This window comes from Typopeltis vanoorti, chromosome 23 (assembly GCF_054136105.1).
Source record: "Typopeltis vanoorti isolate ZY-2024b chromosome 23, IOZ_Tvanoo_1.0, whole genome shotgun sequence".
Classification (NCBI taxonomy): Eukaryota; Metazoa; Arthropoda; class Arachnida; order Uropygi; family Thelyphonidae; genus Typopeltis; species Typopeltis vanoorti.
The window spans coordinates 21,587,283-21,607,504 of NC_143571.1; the positions used below are offsets into that span (position 1 = coordinate 21,587,283).

The window sequence follows — 20,222 nt, forward strand, 5'->3', positions numbered from 1 at the left end:
CGATATTCTTGGATTTTGCAAAAGTGTTTGGTATATTACCACATGATAAGTTGGATAGAGCAATAGTTAATACAGATGATAAAATTTTGCAGGATGAATAGATTGACAGACTGGGCAAAGGAGAATGGATGTCATTTTAATGTGGCAAAGTATAAGTTATATGCATTTTATATGCATTTTAGGGTGAAAAGATTACCATCTGTATATCACATTAGTAGAACTGTACTCCAGGAAATTGACGAAGCCAGAGACTTGGGAGTGTTAGTAGATAAGAATTAAAGTTTAGGGACCAAATAGCAAAAGTGGCTAAAGCAGCTCATCAGATCACTTGGTTACTGAAGAATACTTTGACGAGTAGAGACAAGCAGGTTATTGTTCCTCTTTATCGAGCCTTGATAAGACCCCATCTTGACTACTGCTCGCAGATCTGGGTGCCAGAGTTTCTTGGAGATGAGAAGGAGGTGGAGAGGATTCAGAGGCAAATGACCAGGATGGTAACAGGCATTCATACTGTTATATATCAATAGGCTGAGCACCTCCTGTTTGTCTGCCTCAATTCTCACATCACTTTCTGTAATATGAGCAGCTGCAAAATCTCCACTTGGATGATACACTACACCCTTACAAAGTGGTCACCAAGTAACTGAACTATTTCTTCTGCTTCCTACTGATACCTTTCTGCCATTAGCATTGATTAAAGTCATCATTTCATAATTATTCCTCTTTTACTTTGTGCTACCTAGAAAAAAAACTTTTGGATCTACTTTGACCTGCCCAAATTATTTATCGTAATCTGATTTGGGTTTCTTACCTACACTAGTCACTCCTTTTTCCTGAACTTTGTACTGCTCGTGATTATGTTAATCACCTTTTCTTTATATTCCCTCCACAATGTTTTTTTTTTTTTTTTTTTGTTTTGTTTTGTATCTGCTTTATATCTCTGCTTATCCACTTAACTCCATTTGATTGATTTATCCTTCTGACCATGTGTATGCAGTCTGATGCTACTTCTTTCAAATCATCTCTGACCACTTCCTATGCAGTGGCACTTTCCTAGCTGCCTGCTAATTCTATTATAATTACTAACTTCATTGCTCAACATAAATCCTTTTCAGACAGAGAATTCAACATACTTAGAGCTTCCCAGAACAAGACTGCATGGTCACTTTCCAGATATTGGGGGCAGAATGTTTATCTTGGTTATGGATACATCTTGAAATGCTATTACCAGATCCAGCAATCTCAAATCCCTGGTCCTGTCTGACATGCTGTTTCAGGTAATTACCCTTTGGTAACTGTATAAAAAGTTATGCAAGCATACTTGAGAAAAAATCTAAGAAAAATTGGAAAAGAAGATCTTGGAGAGGAACAAGCTGGATTCATGCCAAATAGAGATTGTCAGGATCAGATTTTCACTTTAAGACAAAGAGTTGAGAAACTATAGGAACATAACAAGGATCTAATTAAAAGAAACACACTTATTAACCACAGTGAAAATTATTTAATTGTAAATATTTCATCCTAAGTATCTTAGGACATCATCAGTACAGTAGTTTAAAACAATAATAGGAATAACATACAGTTAGGGTGCATGATTACAATAGAATCTCATTAATGAATGAGATTCTATTGTAATCATAATTTTCACTGTGGTTAATACGTGTGTTTCTTTTAATTATGATCGCACCACAGGTTTCGTTATTTTAAAAAAAAAATAATAAAAAAATAACAAGGATCTGTATTTATGTTTTGTAGATATGGAAAAAGCACATGGCAAGGGAACCAAGAGAAAATATGTTCAAAACAGTACAGGTATATGATGTAAATGGAATATTATATTGAGCAATACAGTCTATATTTGAATTGTAAGTCAGCAATTAGAATTGAAATAGGCATAAGATGGTTTGTTGTTAAATTAGCCTTGAGACGAGGGTGCATATTATCTCCACTGTTATTCATCAACTACATGGATCACGTTATGAAGGAAAATGACATTAAATATATCCGGTACAGGCCTGCAGGATTCCCTAATTAAATTGAATAACCGCTGTAATAAATCTGATATTAAAATCAGCAATGAAAAGACAGAGAGTGAAGGTAGGCAGAATCATTGAAAACATTAACTATCTGAAACATCCTGAAAAGGAGAACATAAAAAACAAGTAAAACATTTCATCTATTTAGGCACAACTTTTACTAAAGTTGTCAAATTAAATATGGAAAAAGATAACAGAATTAGCAAAGCTAGTATGATAGGAAGTCAATGAATACATTTTTATGCAATAAGAGAGAAATTGGTCAGAACAATAAAGTAGTTATATACAAAAGTGTTCAAACTAATTTTAACTTATGGATCTGTGAGCTGGGTTAGAAATAAAACACTTGATTAAAGACCACATATGGCATCAATAGCAGTATCATATTAAAAATGTGATACTAGGATGTTAGGGAAGAACTTGACATTGTTAGTATTCAGGAATGTGTTAGCAGAGCTAATTCCAGGTGGTATAATCGTTTAAACAGAATGTGAGAGGGAAAGGTTGCAAAACAAGTTTTTTTTTTTTTTTTTTACTAGGAGGGCAGGAAAAAGACTCTGGAAGATCAAGATATAGATAGATTGATGCAGTAAAAAGTGTCTTGGAAGACTGAAATATAAGATCTGATAATATTGAAGTTCTGACAGATAACGGATTAATTTGGATGAAAATTGTCGATAAGAAGTTAGCTTTCATGTAGTACTATCACAATCCTGTGCACCACTCTAAGGATATACGAGGAATTGATTATGACTATTTTTAACTGTTTTATTTTATACATCAATTTGATTCAGATATTCGGTTAAAACTGATTTTATTATCCTTTTTTATATAGTTGTCTTAGTTATGATATTTAAATTCTTATTGTTCCATGTTGTCATGTTTAAACATCAAAAAGCTGTTATTTTTATCATTTACTAGACATCTCTATAGATGCTGAAGACTCATTGGTGGAGGTCCACACTAACATGATTCACACAATTAATATCATACCTCTTCTTAATGAACTCATTCACTTGACATTGCATTCACATCTGTTACTGTAACCATTTCCACTCATTGATCACTTTCCAAGACAATAATCTAGTCCATATATCCTTGTTAATCAAAAATTATTTCCACAAATTTCATGGGGGTGGTAAAGCATCGTTCTCTCTCTCCACTCCCATCATAATTTCTTTTGCATTTTGTCCTATGAAACCTCCTTAGTCATTTATATATTTTTATCATATCCCCTGTTTACTATCTACCAAATTTGTAACCGGCAGATCTTTATTCTAATCTTACAGGAAACATTTCATACACATATGCAGTCTTAGTCACTCACCTCTGAATCCTCTTTACCACTTCTTCTCCAAGAGAAATAGATGACCAGTTTTGAGCAGTGGTCATATCAGAGACTTTTAAAAAGGAATAATTTAATTTATATATTAATGATATTGGAATTGGTCTCAGGGGAATATTCAGTTGTTTGCTGATTGCAGAACTAGATAGAGCAATTGATTGAGTATAGATTGTTAGACATACAAAAAATACATACATACATACATGTTTACAAGAATAAAGAATAATAATAATTTTTATGACTGCAAATATTTCAGCCAGAAGAAATGAATGGGTGTCGTCATCAGCGTGTCAGCATAATTGCAAGGTTGAAGCTTCTTACACTTTGCAATTATTATTATTATTGTGAATATGTGTCTAATACTCAATCTAGATAGAACAGTAGTTAATTAAGATGTAGATTATGTAAGATGGTAAATAGACTAACATTATGGGCAGAATGGCTATCAGTTTAATGTGCAAGATATAAGGTTATATAACAGATTACCAGCTGTGTATTACATTGATGGCACTAGTTTGTAGGAGAAATTGATGAGGCTAAGGATTTCAGGTGTACTGGTAGACTATTAAAATATTTCGTGGTTATTGAAGAGTGTGCAAATAAACAGAGATAAAGAAGTTATCATTCTTCTTTATAAGGCTTCAATACACACACATCTGCATTTCTGTGTATGGGTCTGGCCACCTGAGTTTTTTGATGATGAGGAAGGCTTTGAAGAAAATCTGGAGTTGAGTGACAAAGATGTTGAGCAGTTGTGGAATGCTCTCTGCAATGATAAATTTGAGTTTGTAGGTTATACATGTTGGTTGATAGAAAGAAAAGGGAAGATACACATAAGAAGTACAGGAGAGATCTTGGTGAAATCTTTCAATACATGATTAATGAGGAAGAACTAGGGATCATCCTTGGAAATTGATCAAGAGTGTGGTTAATAACGGGTGTGGGGACTAGAATTTTTGTTTGGAGAGTGGCAAATAAGTGGAATGTGTTGTTGGCTGTGAGTGCTTTGCTGATATGAGGTTGACGGGAAGTATGACAGGTATTGTGCTATTGTTGGTTAGTGCTTGGTGAAATACTTATGACACCCTCTTAATGAGTCTGTCCACTATGGACAGACTCATTAAGAGGGGTCATTAAGATGGACTCCATGGAGTCCAAAGACCAAAAATATAATTAGAAATTATATTTTTGTTTAATCCTTATCTAAGTGTAAGCAAACAAAGTTTGTGTGTAAAGTATTTTCATGACCCAGCTACTTGTATATAGAAAGTGATGACTTTACATCAATAATGTTATTATCCCATAATGCAAAACACACTTCCTGGAAAGTGCATAATGCTATGCATTAAGCAAGGGTCACTACCCAGAAGTCATCAGCCTCCATATACAAGTAGTTTAATTGTGAAGATACTAGACAGTAATCTTGTACAAAGTGGGATAATACTTTACGTGTAAATTTTGTTTGCTTACACTTGGATAAAGTATTTATATAAGAATTTAATTTCTTGGCAAATATTTTATACTTTATAACCAAGTGCAAAATCTTTCTACAACTGTCTCTAATCTAGAGTACTTTAATAATAAGATGATACACCTTTTTACCACTTGTATATGATTAATTCAACCATCTTCTTGGGTCAGGCTCCCACTGATATGAGACCTCAGTAAAGGTTGAAACAAGTCTAGGGTAGTGATCCTCCCTTAATGCATAACATAATTCATTTCCAAAAGGTAGTGTACTTTCATTTACATTTTAAGAGTAATGGTTTGCACTTAAATGGATTGGGTGCTTGACATTTAGAACATCTATTGATGATAGAGTAAATGAACAATAACAGGGAAATGGGATATGCTAGAGAGGCAGGTAATAGGGTCAGCTCTTAATAGTACTAAGTTCAATAATATTTGTGCATGTGGGATTAAATGACCATGCTTATGCAGTAAGTAAATTGTGCACATAGTGGGCTAATTAACAAACAGGGAGATTATTGGATTAAGGGAGTTTTGCACTTCGTGTATAATAATGCCAGAAGTTTTTGCTATAAGCAATGATCTAATGCAAAATTTGCAGCTATCTATCCAAATTCCAGATAATCCCATTCACCTGATAATCCCAATACCCTTCATCTTTTATTAACTAGTTCTCCTTCTGGACACACTGTAGAGGTTACCTCTCCTCTCAGCAACTCAGACCACAATCTTGTGCACGTTTCCAATCTCACAGAATGCAACTCCTCTGACCACACAGAACATTGTGTCTTCTGGCACTACAAAGGTACAAAGTGGGATGATCTTCAGAACTACTTCTTTTTCCCATGGCATGACTATTATTTCTGCTTTTCTGATCCAGGCACTGCACTGTGAATGAGTCACAGAAATCTTCCCCAGTGTCATGAAGGCATTCATTCCTCATTCCATCCACTTTCCAAGCCCTGGTTCAACAGATGTATGAGAACATCAAAGAAAAAAACTCAGCTTACTACAGGTGGCTTGCTTCAAGGACCCAACTTCATACTCAGCCTGTGCAGAAGCACAAAATAAATGTAAATCAACTATCAGCAAATCCAACTTCATAAAGGCCAATAGCAGAAAACCTGTCTCTTGTCCAAATGGTAGCCATGCCTTCTGGTTCCTTACAAAAGCCATTGGATCTAACTTCTGCTCATCTCCACTTCTCACTCATCCAGATAGCATCACTGTTACAGCACCCAAAGAAAAAGCCCACCTCCTAGCATAACTCTTTTCCTCCTACTCCTGCATAGACAACAAAGGCAAATCACCTCCTTTCATATCAGAAACTACGCACCAAGTGCCTCCTGTGACCTTTTGGCAGAAAGACATAAGAAGAATATTAGACAATCTGAACACCACAAAAGTTCTCTGGTCCTGATGATATCTCTCCTATTGTACTCAAATGTTGTTCTCTGGAGCAAACACCTGTCCTCTGTTATCTCTGCAATCTTCTGTACTCATCTGGCACCTATCTTATCTCATGAAAACTAACATATATTCAAGTCATTCCAAAAAAAAAAAGAGTGACAAAAGCCTACCATTCAACTACCAACCAATTTCCATCACCTCAGTCCTCTCCAAAATAAGGTGCACGTTATCAATGGTGTCAACTTCTTCACTACCCAGAAGCTCACCAGTTAATCTGTGACCACCAGTGGATTCCACCAATCCAGATCCACTGCTGATATCTTAGCTTACATCACTCAACACTGGACAATTGCCATTCGAAGGTTTGGAGAAACATGTGATTTTGCCCATTTCCAAGGCTTTTGATTGCATCAAGGCCTGCTTTGCAAACTGCCTTCCTTTGGTCTACCTATCATATTCTGTAACTGGATAGCCAGCTTCCTCACTGGTCATTCACTAGGTGTCATGGTGGATGGCACCCTCTCTTTGAGTTTTTCCAGTGCAGGAGTGCTTCAGGACTCTGTCTCTCACCTACCCTCTTTCTCTGATACATAAATAACCTACTCCCAGTCACTATAAATCCTATCCCATAGCTTTGCCAATGATAGCACTCTTCATTCATCCTACTCCTTTGACAAACCATGTAGTTCCCAGACATCCTTTACATCAAGATCATCTGCAACCAGTGCCTTAAACACTGATCTCCATATCATCCTTAAGTGTGGAAAGGATAGTCAGTGACCGTCAATGCTGCCGAACATAGTTCTGCCTTTTCTCTCGCAAAAGGGATCTCAGCTCACCTTCCCTCTTCCTCAGTAATACACACATAGCCAGATAGGATGAACTGTCTCTCCTTGGACTGACATTTACCTCTAACTTCTTTTGGCACAAACACATCACATCAGTACAGTGATACCTCAGCTAATGAGTGACCCTGCTAACGAAGATTTTTTTGTTGTTTTTCGGACTCGGCTAACGAATATGGATTCAGCTAACAAATGTTTTAGTGGATGCGCGCGCACTAACATAAAGCAGCAAACATGAACGGTCGGGCCATTCCAGGAGCTTATCTTTTCCATCTGTATGTGTGACAAAGAAATGAGCTTGCCTGCAAAGGCTGTGCTTCTTCTAGACAATGCTCCAGGGCATCCACCTGACTTGGAAGAAGATTTGCAGAATTTAACTTCATCAAGATAAAATTTCTTCCTGCAAACACCATATCTATTTTGCAACTCATAGACCAACAGGTTATATCAAACTTAAAGAAACTGTATACAAAACACATGTTCTAAAGATGTTTTGATGCAACTTCATTTACCAGTATGACTCTGAGGGAATTCTGGAAGGACCATTATCATATACTTCATGCTATTCAAGTCATTGCCATGACATGGAATGAAGTGTCAGTTAGGACACTTAATGTTGCCTGGAAAAAGTTATGGCCAGACTGCTGCAAGATAAAAAGTGCTGTTTCCAGTGTTCAAGATGCTGATGATGATGCTGCTGGGGAACTTGCTACTGAAAATGCTACATTGTAGATAAGATAGTCTCCTTGGGAAAAGCATTGCATTTGAAGGTAAATGAAGAAGATGTATAAGAATTAGTTGAAGAACACTCAAAAGATATGACAACAGAAGATCTTGAAGAGTTGAAAAAGCAACTGAATCAGGAAAGAGTGCTCATCAGAGGAGGAGAACAGCAATAAAAAGGGAAGAATGCCAACAGGTGACATTAAAAAAATGCTGCACTACTGGGAAGAGTTTCAGTCTTTGGCTGCAAAGTGGCATCCCAACAAAGCTGAAATGAACAGACTTTGTACCTTGGTTGAAGACAAGTGTCTGAATCACTTTAAAAACATTCTGAAAAAAAGAGAAGTTCGATCAACTTTGGACAGATTTTTGACTTCTCCTTTAGCAAAGAGACAGAGGCCAGCTACTGAAGAAGAGGAGACTTACCTTGAATAAACTTTGAAAATTTGGAAGAAGAATAGTAAAAATGTTGTGTACATATTTTCAGTTTAATGAAGTGTATATAATAGTGTAAAGATCGTCAGTTTTTCATTCTACTTTCCATTCTTCTTCATCTAATTGGGTAGCTGTTCATCTCAGCCTTTGATGAGTTTTTACCCTTTTATAGTGTGCTTTTTACTATTTTATAAACCTTATCTTTAAATAGTAGGGAGCATCCAGAACGAATTAAACGATTTTTTATAGAAATCTATGGGAAATCACGTTTCAGCTAACGAATGAGATTCTGGAATGAATTATCTTCATTAGCTGAGATATCACTGTAGTTTCCTCAGTGTCTATCCCAAATCTGCCCATCCTTAGAATACTGTTCACACATTTGGGAACCTAAAAATCTCCTCATAAATTCTTCATGCTGTCCAAAGGAAAGCAATTTGGCTCATGGATGACCGTTCCCTCATGTTTACTTTAACCTCTATCTCACAGATGCAGTGTTTTCGCTCTATCTCTCTCTTCTGTAGGTAACTTCCATGGTCACTTGAAATTGACAAATATCATTCCTTCTTGCTGTTAAAACAATAGCAGCTGTCTGACATTCCTTTGTAGTATAACTGCAAACTCATCAAACCTGCTTCTCCTCTTCCTGATTGATTCCATCTACCTCTTGAACAGTCTTTCCTATGATGTATTTCCCAACAATTTCATAGCTCTTTAAGAAGAATGTCAATGGATTTCTTCTTTCTCGACCCTTATCTGCACCACACATACACACACAGTACTGATTTGATATAGACTCTTGTACATCTCGTGTGTGGAATAAATAATTAGTTTAAAAAAGTTATTCAGAATAATTGCAAGGAAGTTTTGGCTTTAGTTAGTAAACTTGGCCAAAAATTGTAGAAATTAGTGAGACTTAGGATGATATAGTCATAGGGATCTGGATATGAATACCAGCTTCATATCCAGACCCCCATCCTCATTTTCTCTAATTTATGTAACAAAGTATCATGTAGTATCACGTCAGATGCCTTTGCAAAGTCCAGCATTATCATTGTATAGCCATTTTCTTCATCCAACTCCTTTATCACTTTATTATAAAAAGTGAGCAGATTTCTTAGGCAAGACCTACCTTTCACAAAACCATATACTGAGCCTATAGAGCAGTTCTTAACCTATTTCTGCCTAGCACCCATTTCAACTATTTGTATGTCTTGGTGTCCCCTGCTCAGTTTTACACTAGGTTAATGACTCAATAAGATAATTATAATATATTATTAGGCAAACCTAAATTATCATCAACATATTTGAACTGATAGTTAATTAAAAATCAGTGACTTTGTACAAATTAATTTTTACTTAAAAAAAAGATGTAAACTTACTGTATTTAATAAGCCAATCATTAATGGCTACCCTGAGTTTGATGAGATCCTGCTAATTTTTTAATATCAGATTCAATGTTCGAAAAATGAAGTGTCAAGTCTTCTCTTTCACTTATTTGGTCTACTTCGCTGCTTAGCTAACAATTGCAACACTTGCTGAACCCTTTCTTGACCAAGTATGAAGAAGGAAAAGCAATGAGCAGTAATTTTATTTCTTGCCAAAGCTTGAGGATACTTGCATTGCATGTTTGGCCAGAATCTTACATACCCACACTGTTGAAATTGTACTTGAGCTTCAAAATCATTTTTTAAGTCAATAAATTCTTCATACAAATTTGGATGAACAAAAGTGGCATCAGAAAGAAATGGATTTATGACCCAATCAGGTATTTTAAGCTCATCAAAGTCTTTGAATTTGATCATCAAGTCTTCTTTTAGTGTTAGAAGATGGGAACAATAACAATCCAAATCTGTATCTAATATTAAATCATCATCTATTATTTGTAGGCTTGGGAATTGCAGAAAATCTCTTTTGCTTTAATAATATTCATGTGCTTCCTGCAAATTGATGTTAACCTCATTTAATTTGGTGAAAATATCGGAAAGATATGACGTCAACCTTTTCCTTTTTTAGAACATTACACATGTTCTCATCATGTGAATTAAGAAATTCCAAAACAGTATCGTAGAGTTCATTAAAGCATCACAGACAGTTTCCATTTGAGAGCCATCTAACTAATGTGAAGCAAAAGACGCTTAAATTCTTCATTTTCATGGCAAAGTTCTCGAAAAATACAGGTATTCATGACTGGGCTTTTATTTTATTCACTATTTTAATGACATCATCCAGTCTTATGTAGTCTACCGCTAAGATGTTTTGCAGCTGTCCATGAGGAATGCAGTGAATTGTAATGATATTTGGAACTGCTTCTTTTAAATGTGCTATAAATTCATGGTGATGACCATCATAGCTGGTGCTTCATCAATTGCACATGCAATAATATTTGCGAGAGGAATGTTTTTAGTATTAAAAAAAAGTCCTTCAAACCTTAAAATTTGTAGAACCATTTGTGTCAATTTTCAGTTGTTCAGCAAATAGAAACTCTTCAATAATTTCTTCATTAATATTTATAATGCATGTAGGCCATTAACAAAGCTTCATTGTCATGTAATGTCTCATTGAGTTGCAAAGAAAATTCTATGGTTTTTAAATCATCACAAAGTTTTTTTCCAATGTCCTTTGCCATTTCATCAATTCTTGTTGATACTAAACTATTGCTAAGTTCAGTGGAGAGGAATTGATGACGTCATATTACTTTTACCTGGGCCAATCATCATATCTAAAACTTAATTTCTAGCCAGTAAGATGAGAATTTTGCCAATAGTATGTGGCTTTCCACATTTTGCAATTAATTTTGAAAGTTTGTAAGACACAACAAGTCCCTTCTCTTGTTGGTTACTTGGTTTTGCAAACAACCTTTAAGTCAACGATTTTTTTAAATTTAGTCTTTAATTCGTAAAAGTACTCCAAATCCATTTTGCTTTGTTTGGATGTTTTGTTCTTAATTGCTCAATCATTCTTGAAGACTTCATTCCATCGTTTGAGAAAGTTTTTTCACATATTAAGCACATTGGTAACTGCTCATTATTTATAGATGGAATAACTCCATATTTTTAATATTCACTTGAATATTGATGACACTTTCTTTTTTCACTAATTTTAATGTGCTACAGTGCTACATAATATCAAAGAAGTGCAGCACACAATACCACAGGCTAGATGCAAGCTGCAAACCAGGGTTGTCAGATAGGCAATTGGAAAATTAGTAGATAAAGCTTATAAAAGTAGTGGATTCTGCTAAAAAAAATAGCCCAAATTGATTATTTTCAGTGTAGAAAATTCAGACCAAAAAGTAGCCCAATTACTTAATTTTCAATGTAAAAATTCTAAAAAATAAGTAGCGAACAATAAATTTGAACAGTATTGCCAGACATACAGTATTCTGAACAGTGTTGCCAAACATACAATATAAATAGGAATGCTAGATTAAATATGGAATTTTTTGCTTTTATTATATTAGTAGTGTTATAACACTTACTGTCCCCTCTGTTCAGAACCACTGCTATAAAGGATAATTTTTCTGTTCTCATATTCTTGAATTTTGCTTCTTACCAACTTCTCCAATACTTTAACCACTACCACCCAGATGCTGACTGGTCTGTAATTTTTCTGCCTCAGTCATGTAGCTTTTTTATGCAGTAGAACTGTTTTACTTTCTTTCCACCTTCCCCAGAACCAAGATCTAAATTAACAAGTTGGTCAGAGGAGCTGCCAATTCCCGTACACATTTTCGTAATACACAAGCTGATATTCTACTGGCTGTATTTGCATTAAGGTGCTACAATATCATAAGCATCTCTATTCTCACATTGATTAATATCACATCAAATTGCACTGAATGGTACACCCATTCAAAATAATTACTTGGCAATTCAACTGGTTTGTCTTATAAAATTCGCACGATAACACAAGGAAAGGAGTGAATAATATTTATTCAACAGCCGTGTATTTTGACTTGAACTTTACACATCATCAGTGGCAATAGGCAGAAGTAAAGTTAAAACAATGAGAGCTGCATGATGCGATACATAAAACAGTGCAAAGGAATAACTGAGGAAACGTTAATTAATTATATTAATTAATTGAAAATTAATCAAGTGTTATTAGAACAAGACTCCCGTATTTTAGATAGTGAGAGGCAGTCATTCTGATTCAAGTTCAAACAATAGAGTAAGGTTTCACTGCTTTTTTTAAATAAATGTTTGAACTTTTGGCAACACTGAAGTAAATGCATTACAGAAGATCCCAGGATATTGTAGTTGGCATCTGTTCCATGTTGTGCAAGGCCAGATTTCTCAGATTTTCTATTGATGTAAGACTGGTGTTCTTCACTGAACATCTAATTTGTCCAAAGTAAAAAAGGTGATAGTCACATGGAACTTAGTAGATGCCAGGAAGAGCAAGATGGGAATGTTTGTCTTTGGAACCATAGAGACATTGGGGTTCTAGCAAAATAAGTTTTGTCTATGGTCTCTCCATCAAGGCTTACGATTTCATCTAACAGTGAGTTTAATTTTATGAATTGGTTATTGGTGGGGTTGTGATTCAGTGTCATAGTAAAAGAGATATTTTCTGTTTGTTTGCATAGTCCATAACTGTGTAGTGTTATAATGCTTAGCACTACATTTGTCTATGCATTTGAAGTGGCAAAATATTCTGGAAGCTATTCAAAAGCTTTAAAGAGAAAATAGTTGGTTGGAATAGCAGAAGCACATAAGACTATAAAGCCAATGTATTATATCTAAATTATTTGGATTTTTCTGGTTGGTTTGCCTGTTTTGTGGGATAAAAAAAAAAAATCCAAATATCTGAATGTGTTAATTTAATTTGCTAGAAACTTGCAATACATATCCTCTTTTCTAACCCTGCCTTTTTAACTTTCTTAGTCCATCATGGAGTTTTGATTTTTCTATCCTTGAAAACAACTTTACCTTATGCCACCATAGCTAAATCAATGCTTTTTTGAGTCCACCATTGATTTTTCAGGATTTGGTATTTGTTTACAAGCTCTTATTTTTTTCTGGAAAAAGATTTATATATTTAATGGCAAGGCCATCAAATATACAAATTTTCTACTCCTTGTAGGAAAATAAAAGGCATCGGTAGATTTATATTTTTATACGAGGGTGGTCTGAAAAGTTCTCGGCCTTGACCATAGATGGCAACACTATTGGCAAGATTTTTTTTTTTAAAGTTGGTACATCTGTCATAAGCATCCATGTGAAATTGCAAGTCATTCTATCAAGTAGTTTGCTTTATACAGTCTGAAGCAAAGGTGTTGTTTGTATCCATTGAAATGGATAAAATCGAGTATCTTGCGGTTATAAAATTCTTTGTAAAAGAAGGTTTAACACCAAAAGAAATTCATTCGAAGTTCAAAAAAGTGTATGGGCACTCTTCTCTTTTGTTTTCGACAATTAAGAAATGGGCTGCTGAGTTTAAATGTGGCCGTAACAGCCTTGAAGATGATCCACGTGAAGGACATCCAAAAAGTGTAACAACACTAGAAATCATTGATCAAGTGCACGATATGGTATTGGATGATTAGCGAGTCAGAGTGCGTGAAATTGCTGAGACTATAGGCATTTCAAAAGAACGTGTAGGATATATTTTGCATGAAGAATTGCAAATGAAAAAGCTTTGCGCAAGATGGGTGGCATGCTTGCTCACAGCAGATCAAAAACACCCTTGCATGAAAATCTCTGAAAGTGCTTGGAGTATTTTAACAAGAATAAAACTGATTTTGTGCGTTGATTTATTACTATGGATGAGACTTGGATTCACCATTACACACCAGAATCCAAACAGCAGTCAAAACAGTGGACAGAAGCAGGTTGTTCAGTGCCAAAGAAGACAAAGTTGGTTACATCAGCAGGAAAGGTCATGGCATCAGTGTTTTGGGATGCTAAAGCATTTTGTTTATTAATTATCTTTAAAAAAAAAAAAAAAGCGCAAAACAATAACCGGGGAATATTATACCGATCTTTTAACCAGACTAGACGAAAACATTCATGAGAAAAGATCCAGTTTGCAGAAGGAAAAAATCATCTTTCATGAAGACAATGCATCTGCCCACAAAGATGTTTTGGCAATGGGAAAATTAAGGGATCTGCACTATGAATTGTTGGAACATCCACCCTGTTCCCCAGATTTGGCTCCCTCTGACTTCTATCTCTTCCCATGACTAAAACTCTTCCTGACTGGTGAGCATTTTTTTTCGAATCAAGAGGTGGTTGCAGCTGTAGAGGGGCATTTTGCAGATCTTACTGAGAACCACTACATGGATAGGATGATGATGGTGCTGGAGCATTGCTGGAATAAATGTATTAGTTTTAAGGAAGATTATGTTGAAAAATAAAAATAATTTTGAAATTATAAATTCATGTTTTCATTGTTAGGCTGAGAACTTTTCATACTACCCTCGTATATTATATTTGAGTCTACAGTTCACCTCTAAAAGCAGCTCAACTTTGATACTTTTTTAAAACTTTTCTGCATATTTTTCTTTACAGTATAAGATTCAATTTTGTCCTGCTCAAAACTAAATGATCAGTTCCTATTTCAAATCTGCTTTATACTTGTGTTCTGAAGCAGCATGAAAATATTGGTGTCAACAGTAACACAGTCAGTTAGACTTTCATATTTCTTATGCATAAATTCACATGGAAAGAAGATACATTTTTATGTTAGAACATGGTATATTTGCAGTATAATGCATTTGCCAGCAACAAAACAATCTAGTTGTGCATTTTGACACTAATTTCATTTTTCCTTTCTTTCTTTTTGTTAATTTTTTGTTTATCATACCACTAGCACAAAACATGTAGATGCATTTGTTTAGAATGAGTTATCGCTTGTAAAAGTTCAATAGTTAGTTATATGAATCAACTGGACATTAAATCCAGCATTTTTTCAAAGCTGAATGTAGAAACTATAAAAGTTTTGTTTATTAATTTGATGAGAGAGTTGCCGAGCTCGGACCTTACAGAAGACATGATTGCTTGCCCAAGCGTTCATATATTTGGCTTTTATTGGTCCATTTTGATAAGGTTTCACTGGCCTGACAGCTGTTTCAAACTGGTTGATTCTCCTCAGAGACCAGTCAGAAACCTAAGAGATCAAAAACTCTCATTCAGTACTAAGGATCTGGAAGTCTTGGAGGTATATTTTTCGTAAGCGAACTCTCGGTCGGTGCATAAAGTATTTACTAAAATAAAGAGCCAAAATGATTCGGTTATAATTTTGCATTGCCGCACTGAAGCGTTGTGGCTCTTTATTTTAGTAAATACAATAGTTAAATTTTAATAAAGAATAATTCACAATTAATTGAAGAATATGAGTTGCAGCAACTGGTTGTTAATGCCATAAATGATTTTCCAAATTACAGAAATTGGATCTCCATCAGTCACTTTGATAAAATCAACATTCAGGTAATTTTTATTTATTTATTTTTTCTCGTGATTTGCTGTTTCAATGTGGATTTGTGTTTCCTGGTTGCTTTATTAATTATTTGTTTGATGAACTGTCTCTTGATTAATTGTTTCTGTGAATTGTATAACAAAAAATTCACGAGTGCCCTGTCATTTGAAATGTGTATCTCTCTAAAGAGAATATAAGTAGATAGTCCAGATTTGTTTTTGGAAAAGCGAAAGTTGTTGTGAACCATGTTTTTTTAGAGAGGGAGTGTTACTCTGTTAATGACAAAGAGGTTAAAAGCAGAATTAAATTGAAGTATCAGAAAATAGACATGTTGTTTATGCAGATGAATGTAACACAGATTAGTATTTATTATTATTTCACCTTCCACGGAGTCGGCAAACTCACCGTGGGAGGTTCATTCAACTGACACCATATTTATCATATCGAATCTTAAAATCTTTAACACGACTTGCATTAACAACACATTCTGGTAATGCGCTCCATTCACTGACAATTCTCCAAGTAAAAAATCTACTCCTTACATCCCTCTTCACCACTCTTACATAACTTCCAGGGATGGCCTTTGGTTTTTCCCCTCTTTCTCGCTTTCTACTCTTTTTTTATAATCTCATCTGGATTAATCTGATAAAATCCTCTACTCTGTAAAGGATTTTATCAGTAATGTCAGTAAAGCTGTGGGACTGGATGGTATTTCAAGACGAGTTTTGAGAGAATATGCTAGGGAACTGTCAGTGCCTTTGACCTGGGTTTTCAATGAAAGTCTTGCTGCAGGAAAGATGCCCATGGAATGGAAGGAAGATTAAATAGTGCAATTGCATAAGAGTGGTAACAGACTGAAAGTATCTAATTATAGGCCAGTTTGTGTGTTATCAGTAGTTGTTAGATCTTGGAGAAAGTAGTGAGGGGCCGTATACAACATTGGGCAGATGAGGGTAATGTTATCTGTGAGAGTCAACATAGATTTGTGAAGGGGTGCTCTTCTTTGAGCAATATGCTAGCCTTTTATAATAAAGTTACAAGAGCATTAGATGAAGGAAAAGCATATACATTTCTTAGACTTAGCGAAGGCATTTGACAGGGTGCCACATGATGAGCTGATATTTAAGTTGCAGCATATGGATCTGGATGTCAGATTGGTCAACTGGACCAATCTGACCGATAGATATCAGAGAGTTGTGTATGGTGGGACAGTTTCAAGGAGATAGAGGGTTACAAGTGGGGTCCCACAGGGCTCCATACTGGGACTTATATTGTTTAACCTGTATATCAGTGACATTGTCAGTGGATTACAAGGGGATATTCAGTTGTTTGTGGATGATGTGATGCTGGGAAGGATTATTAGTAATAGTACAGATGTGGTAGCCCTGCAAGAGGATTTGAATAAGTTAGATTGATGGGCAAATGAATGTGGGTGTCGGTTTAATGCAGCAAAATGTAAGGTCTTGAGGTTTGGGAAACATTGATGGGATGCTGCATACTCAATAGGAGGAGTTATACTGGAGGAAGTAACGGAGACAAGAGATCTGGGGTTGATGAGTGATAGAAACCTGAAATTTAGGGAACAAATTGCAAAGGTGGTGAAGGTAACACAGAGGATTTCTGTAATAATGAGAAGGACACTGACCTGCAGAGATAAAAGGGTTATCATTCTGTTGTATAAGACTCTGATCAGACCATACTTAGACTATTGTTCTCGGATTTGGTCCCCAGGATTTGAAGGGGATAAATTAACTGTGGAAAGGGTACAAAGGCAGATAACAAAGATGGTTTTAGGACTGTACAATGTTAGTTATGAGGATCAGCTGAGGGATAGAAGTGATATGATTGAGACTTTTAAAAACTGTTGAAAGGTGGAGTGATGACAAGAGGCCATCCCTGGAAGTTACAAAAGGAAACCGTGAGCAAGATGGTGAGGAGTGGTTTCTTTGCATGGAGGGTGGTTGAACCATGGAATGCATTGCCTGATGGAGTGGTGAGAGTGAGAACGGTCAGTGAGTTTAAGGAGTGGTATGATAGGCTTTGTGTTTCTTAGGGGGGGGAGGACCTTCCCTCGATGAGACTTGATAGACTGTGTTTCTTAGGAAGGACCTCCCATGATGAGTCTTTTGACTCCATTGGAGTCCTGGATGATGATAATAATATAAGGCTACTGTATGGGTGGAGCTGTACTTCAGGAAGTGGATGAGATTCTGGATCTTGGGGTGATGGTAGAGAGTGGACTGAAGTTCTGAAGGCATGTCACAAGTGTTGCAAAGACTGCACACCTTATTGCTGCTATGATAAAAAGTGCATTGACATGTAGGGATAAGGAGGTGGCAGTGCTTCTATATAAGGTTATGTACTATGTTTGGTCATTGGTCAGACCACATATGGACTATTGTGCTCAGATTTAGTCGCCTATTTTCATTGTAATGTGGAAACACTAGAGAAAGTCCAAAGATGAATGACAAGTGATATTAGGACCTTAGAGTGTTGATTATTAAGAGTTTGTTGATTATTTGAGGGAATGTGGATTACAGAGAATGATAGATAGGAGGAAAAGAGGATATATGTTAGAGACTTTCAAGTTAGTTAAGGGATTCTATCAGATTAATACAGAAGGAATTATAAAAACAGTGGATGTTATGATGGGAGTTGTATAAAGATGTGAGGAAAAGTGTGAGGAGTAGATTTTTTTATGTGGAGAGTTATTAATGAGTGGAATACATTGCCGTAGTGCATTGTGAATGCAGGTAGTGTAAATAACTTTAAAGCTCATTATAACAGGCATGTTGCTGGTTTAGTTGGCCTCGAACGATGAGTCTGTGACGCTGTGTAGAGGTTATCAAAAGAATAATAATAATATTCATAAAATATTTTGATAATGTACAAATGACAGTAAATAAATTGTCTGTAATAGTACGTAAGCCAAAATTTTTCTCTGGTTTCATTTGTGATAAGGAACGATGTCATTGTAAAAGAATGCCATTGTGAAATATCACTTCTCTGCATTCATGTTGGTGCCTAGATTTCATAGATTTGTTTAGATCTTTATACTTGTTTGTTTGGTGACTGCTAATCAAAGCTTTTATATTCATGATTATGTCAAATACGATATGATTTCTAGTTGTAGTTCTGAAAACATTTCTTTCATTTTTTTAAGTGCTGGGAGATATTTTAGTAGAAGGAATGACAAGTCATTGGATAGTTCCAGATGAAATAGATGATGCCCTGGCAGCTGATTTTGATGGGAGTCTCTCAGATTTGGGAATTCAGATGGGAACATCTTCTTTTAACATGAGGTGAATTTGATATTATACTCTTGAAGAAGTATAAATAATTTATTATTTATTTAATAATATTGTGATATGTTATTAAGATACTGTTGTTCCCTTGGAAACAAACTACACTTTAGTGTTTATATATTTATCACCATTTGTTTCTTATACATACACAAAAATGTTACTTTTAATTTTTGAGAAAATCTTTTTAATAAATGTTATTTTCTGTAAACATTTATATTTATATATTTATATATCATATATAAATATATATATTAGCATCATTTGTGTAAAATCCTGCAGATTTATTGATATTATGTAAAAAAGAAGTTAATATTATTGATATAAAGAAACAGAATTTCTTGATAATAAAATAATATATTAAATGTTCATTTTCAGGCTATCTTAGCAAAGAAAGAGTGCTTTAAACCAGTTAAAAACTATTATTGATGTCATTCTGCAGAGCATCTTTATTGCTTTAGAAGTGACTGATGAGCAACTAGGATAGTTTTTCTTAGTACAAATTTTTTACACAGTCATAAACCATAAATGTGAACTCAGGTTATTGTTGTTGTTATGTATTATATTTTACAGAAATTGTTCCACTTCCTTTTTATCCTTTCATGTGGAGCACAACTGAAAACATGGTGTGCATTTGAAAAAATTTGGCATTATTAGTGTAGAAAATTTTTTATTGGGATGATACCTAATTTGGAGAGTCATAGAAACTAGATCATCGTGGAAGGGACAGTAATGATGTGTGTGACTAAGTTCAGCTAAGGTATTCAGATGTAATAACGATATGAATGTCAGTGATCATAGTTATGAATTTGGTGAAAGAATGGATCTGTATGCTTTGGATTTGGACTTTTTGATGGGAAGGAGGAAGAAAAAGTTACTCAACTGGATAGCAGAGAAAATTCGTGATAAGAATGAAGGAGAATGCATTGTGCTGTTGCAAAACAACTTTCTCAAGCAACGTATGAAAGAAGGAAATTGTGCTTTTGCAAGACAAGAAAAAACGCAGGCAAATACTATGTTCAGTCCATGGTATTGCTGAATGGAAAGGATATCAGCATTTCATGGGAAACCTTGAAAAGATGCTTATAAATGATGCAGTATCTGGATGTGTCCCTATAGTTTGATGAACAAAATTGGGTAGGAACGAAATGGATGTGCAATCTTATTAAGCAGAGATTCATAAGAAGATGATGTGAATGGAATATCATGAGAATAAGGATGAGAGGAGTTATGA

At 35.1% G+C, this 20,222-nt stretch overlaps 1 protein-coding gene across 7 annotated transcripts in view; it reads left to right on the forward strand.

Annotated features, from left to right (window-relative positions):
* LOC150093675 (transcription factor CP2-like) overlaps positions 1-20,222 on the forward strand; it is a 357,564-nt gene that overhangs the window by 18,661 nt on the left and 318,681 nt on the right. For 6 of the 7 annotated variants that reach the window (XM_090412620.1, XM_090412622.1, XM_090412616.1 and 3 more), the window contains exon 2: positions 18,850-18,988. In XM_090412620.1, coding sequence (XP_090268746.1) covers positions 18,876-18,988 — 113 coding nt within the window. In that variant the 5' untranslated portion in view covers positions 18,850-18,875. Of the gene's footprint in view, positions 1-15,654; positions 15,698-18,849; positions 18,989-20,222 lie in introns of all 7 variants that reach the window. The other variant, XM_090412621.1, reaches the window with a different exon arrangement.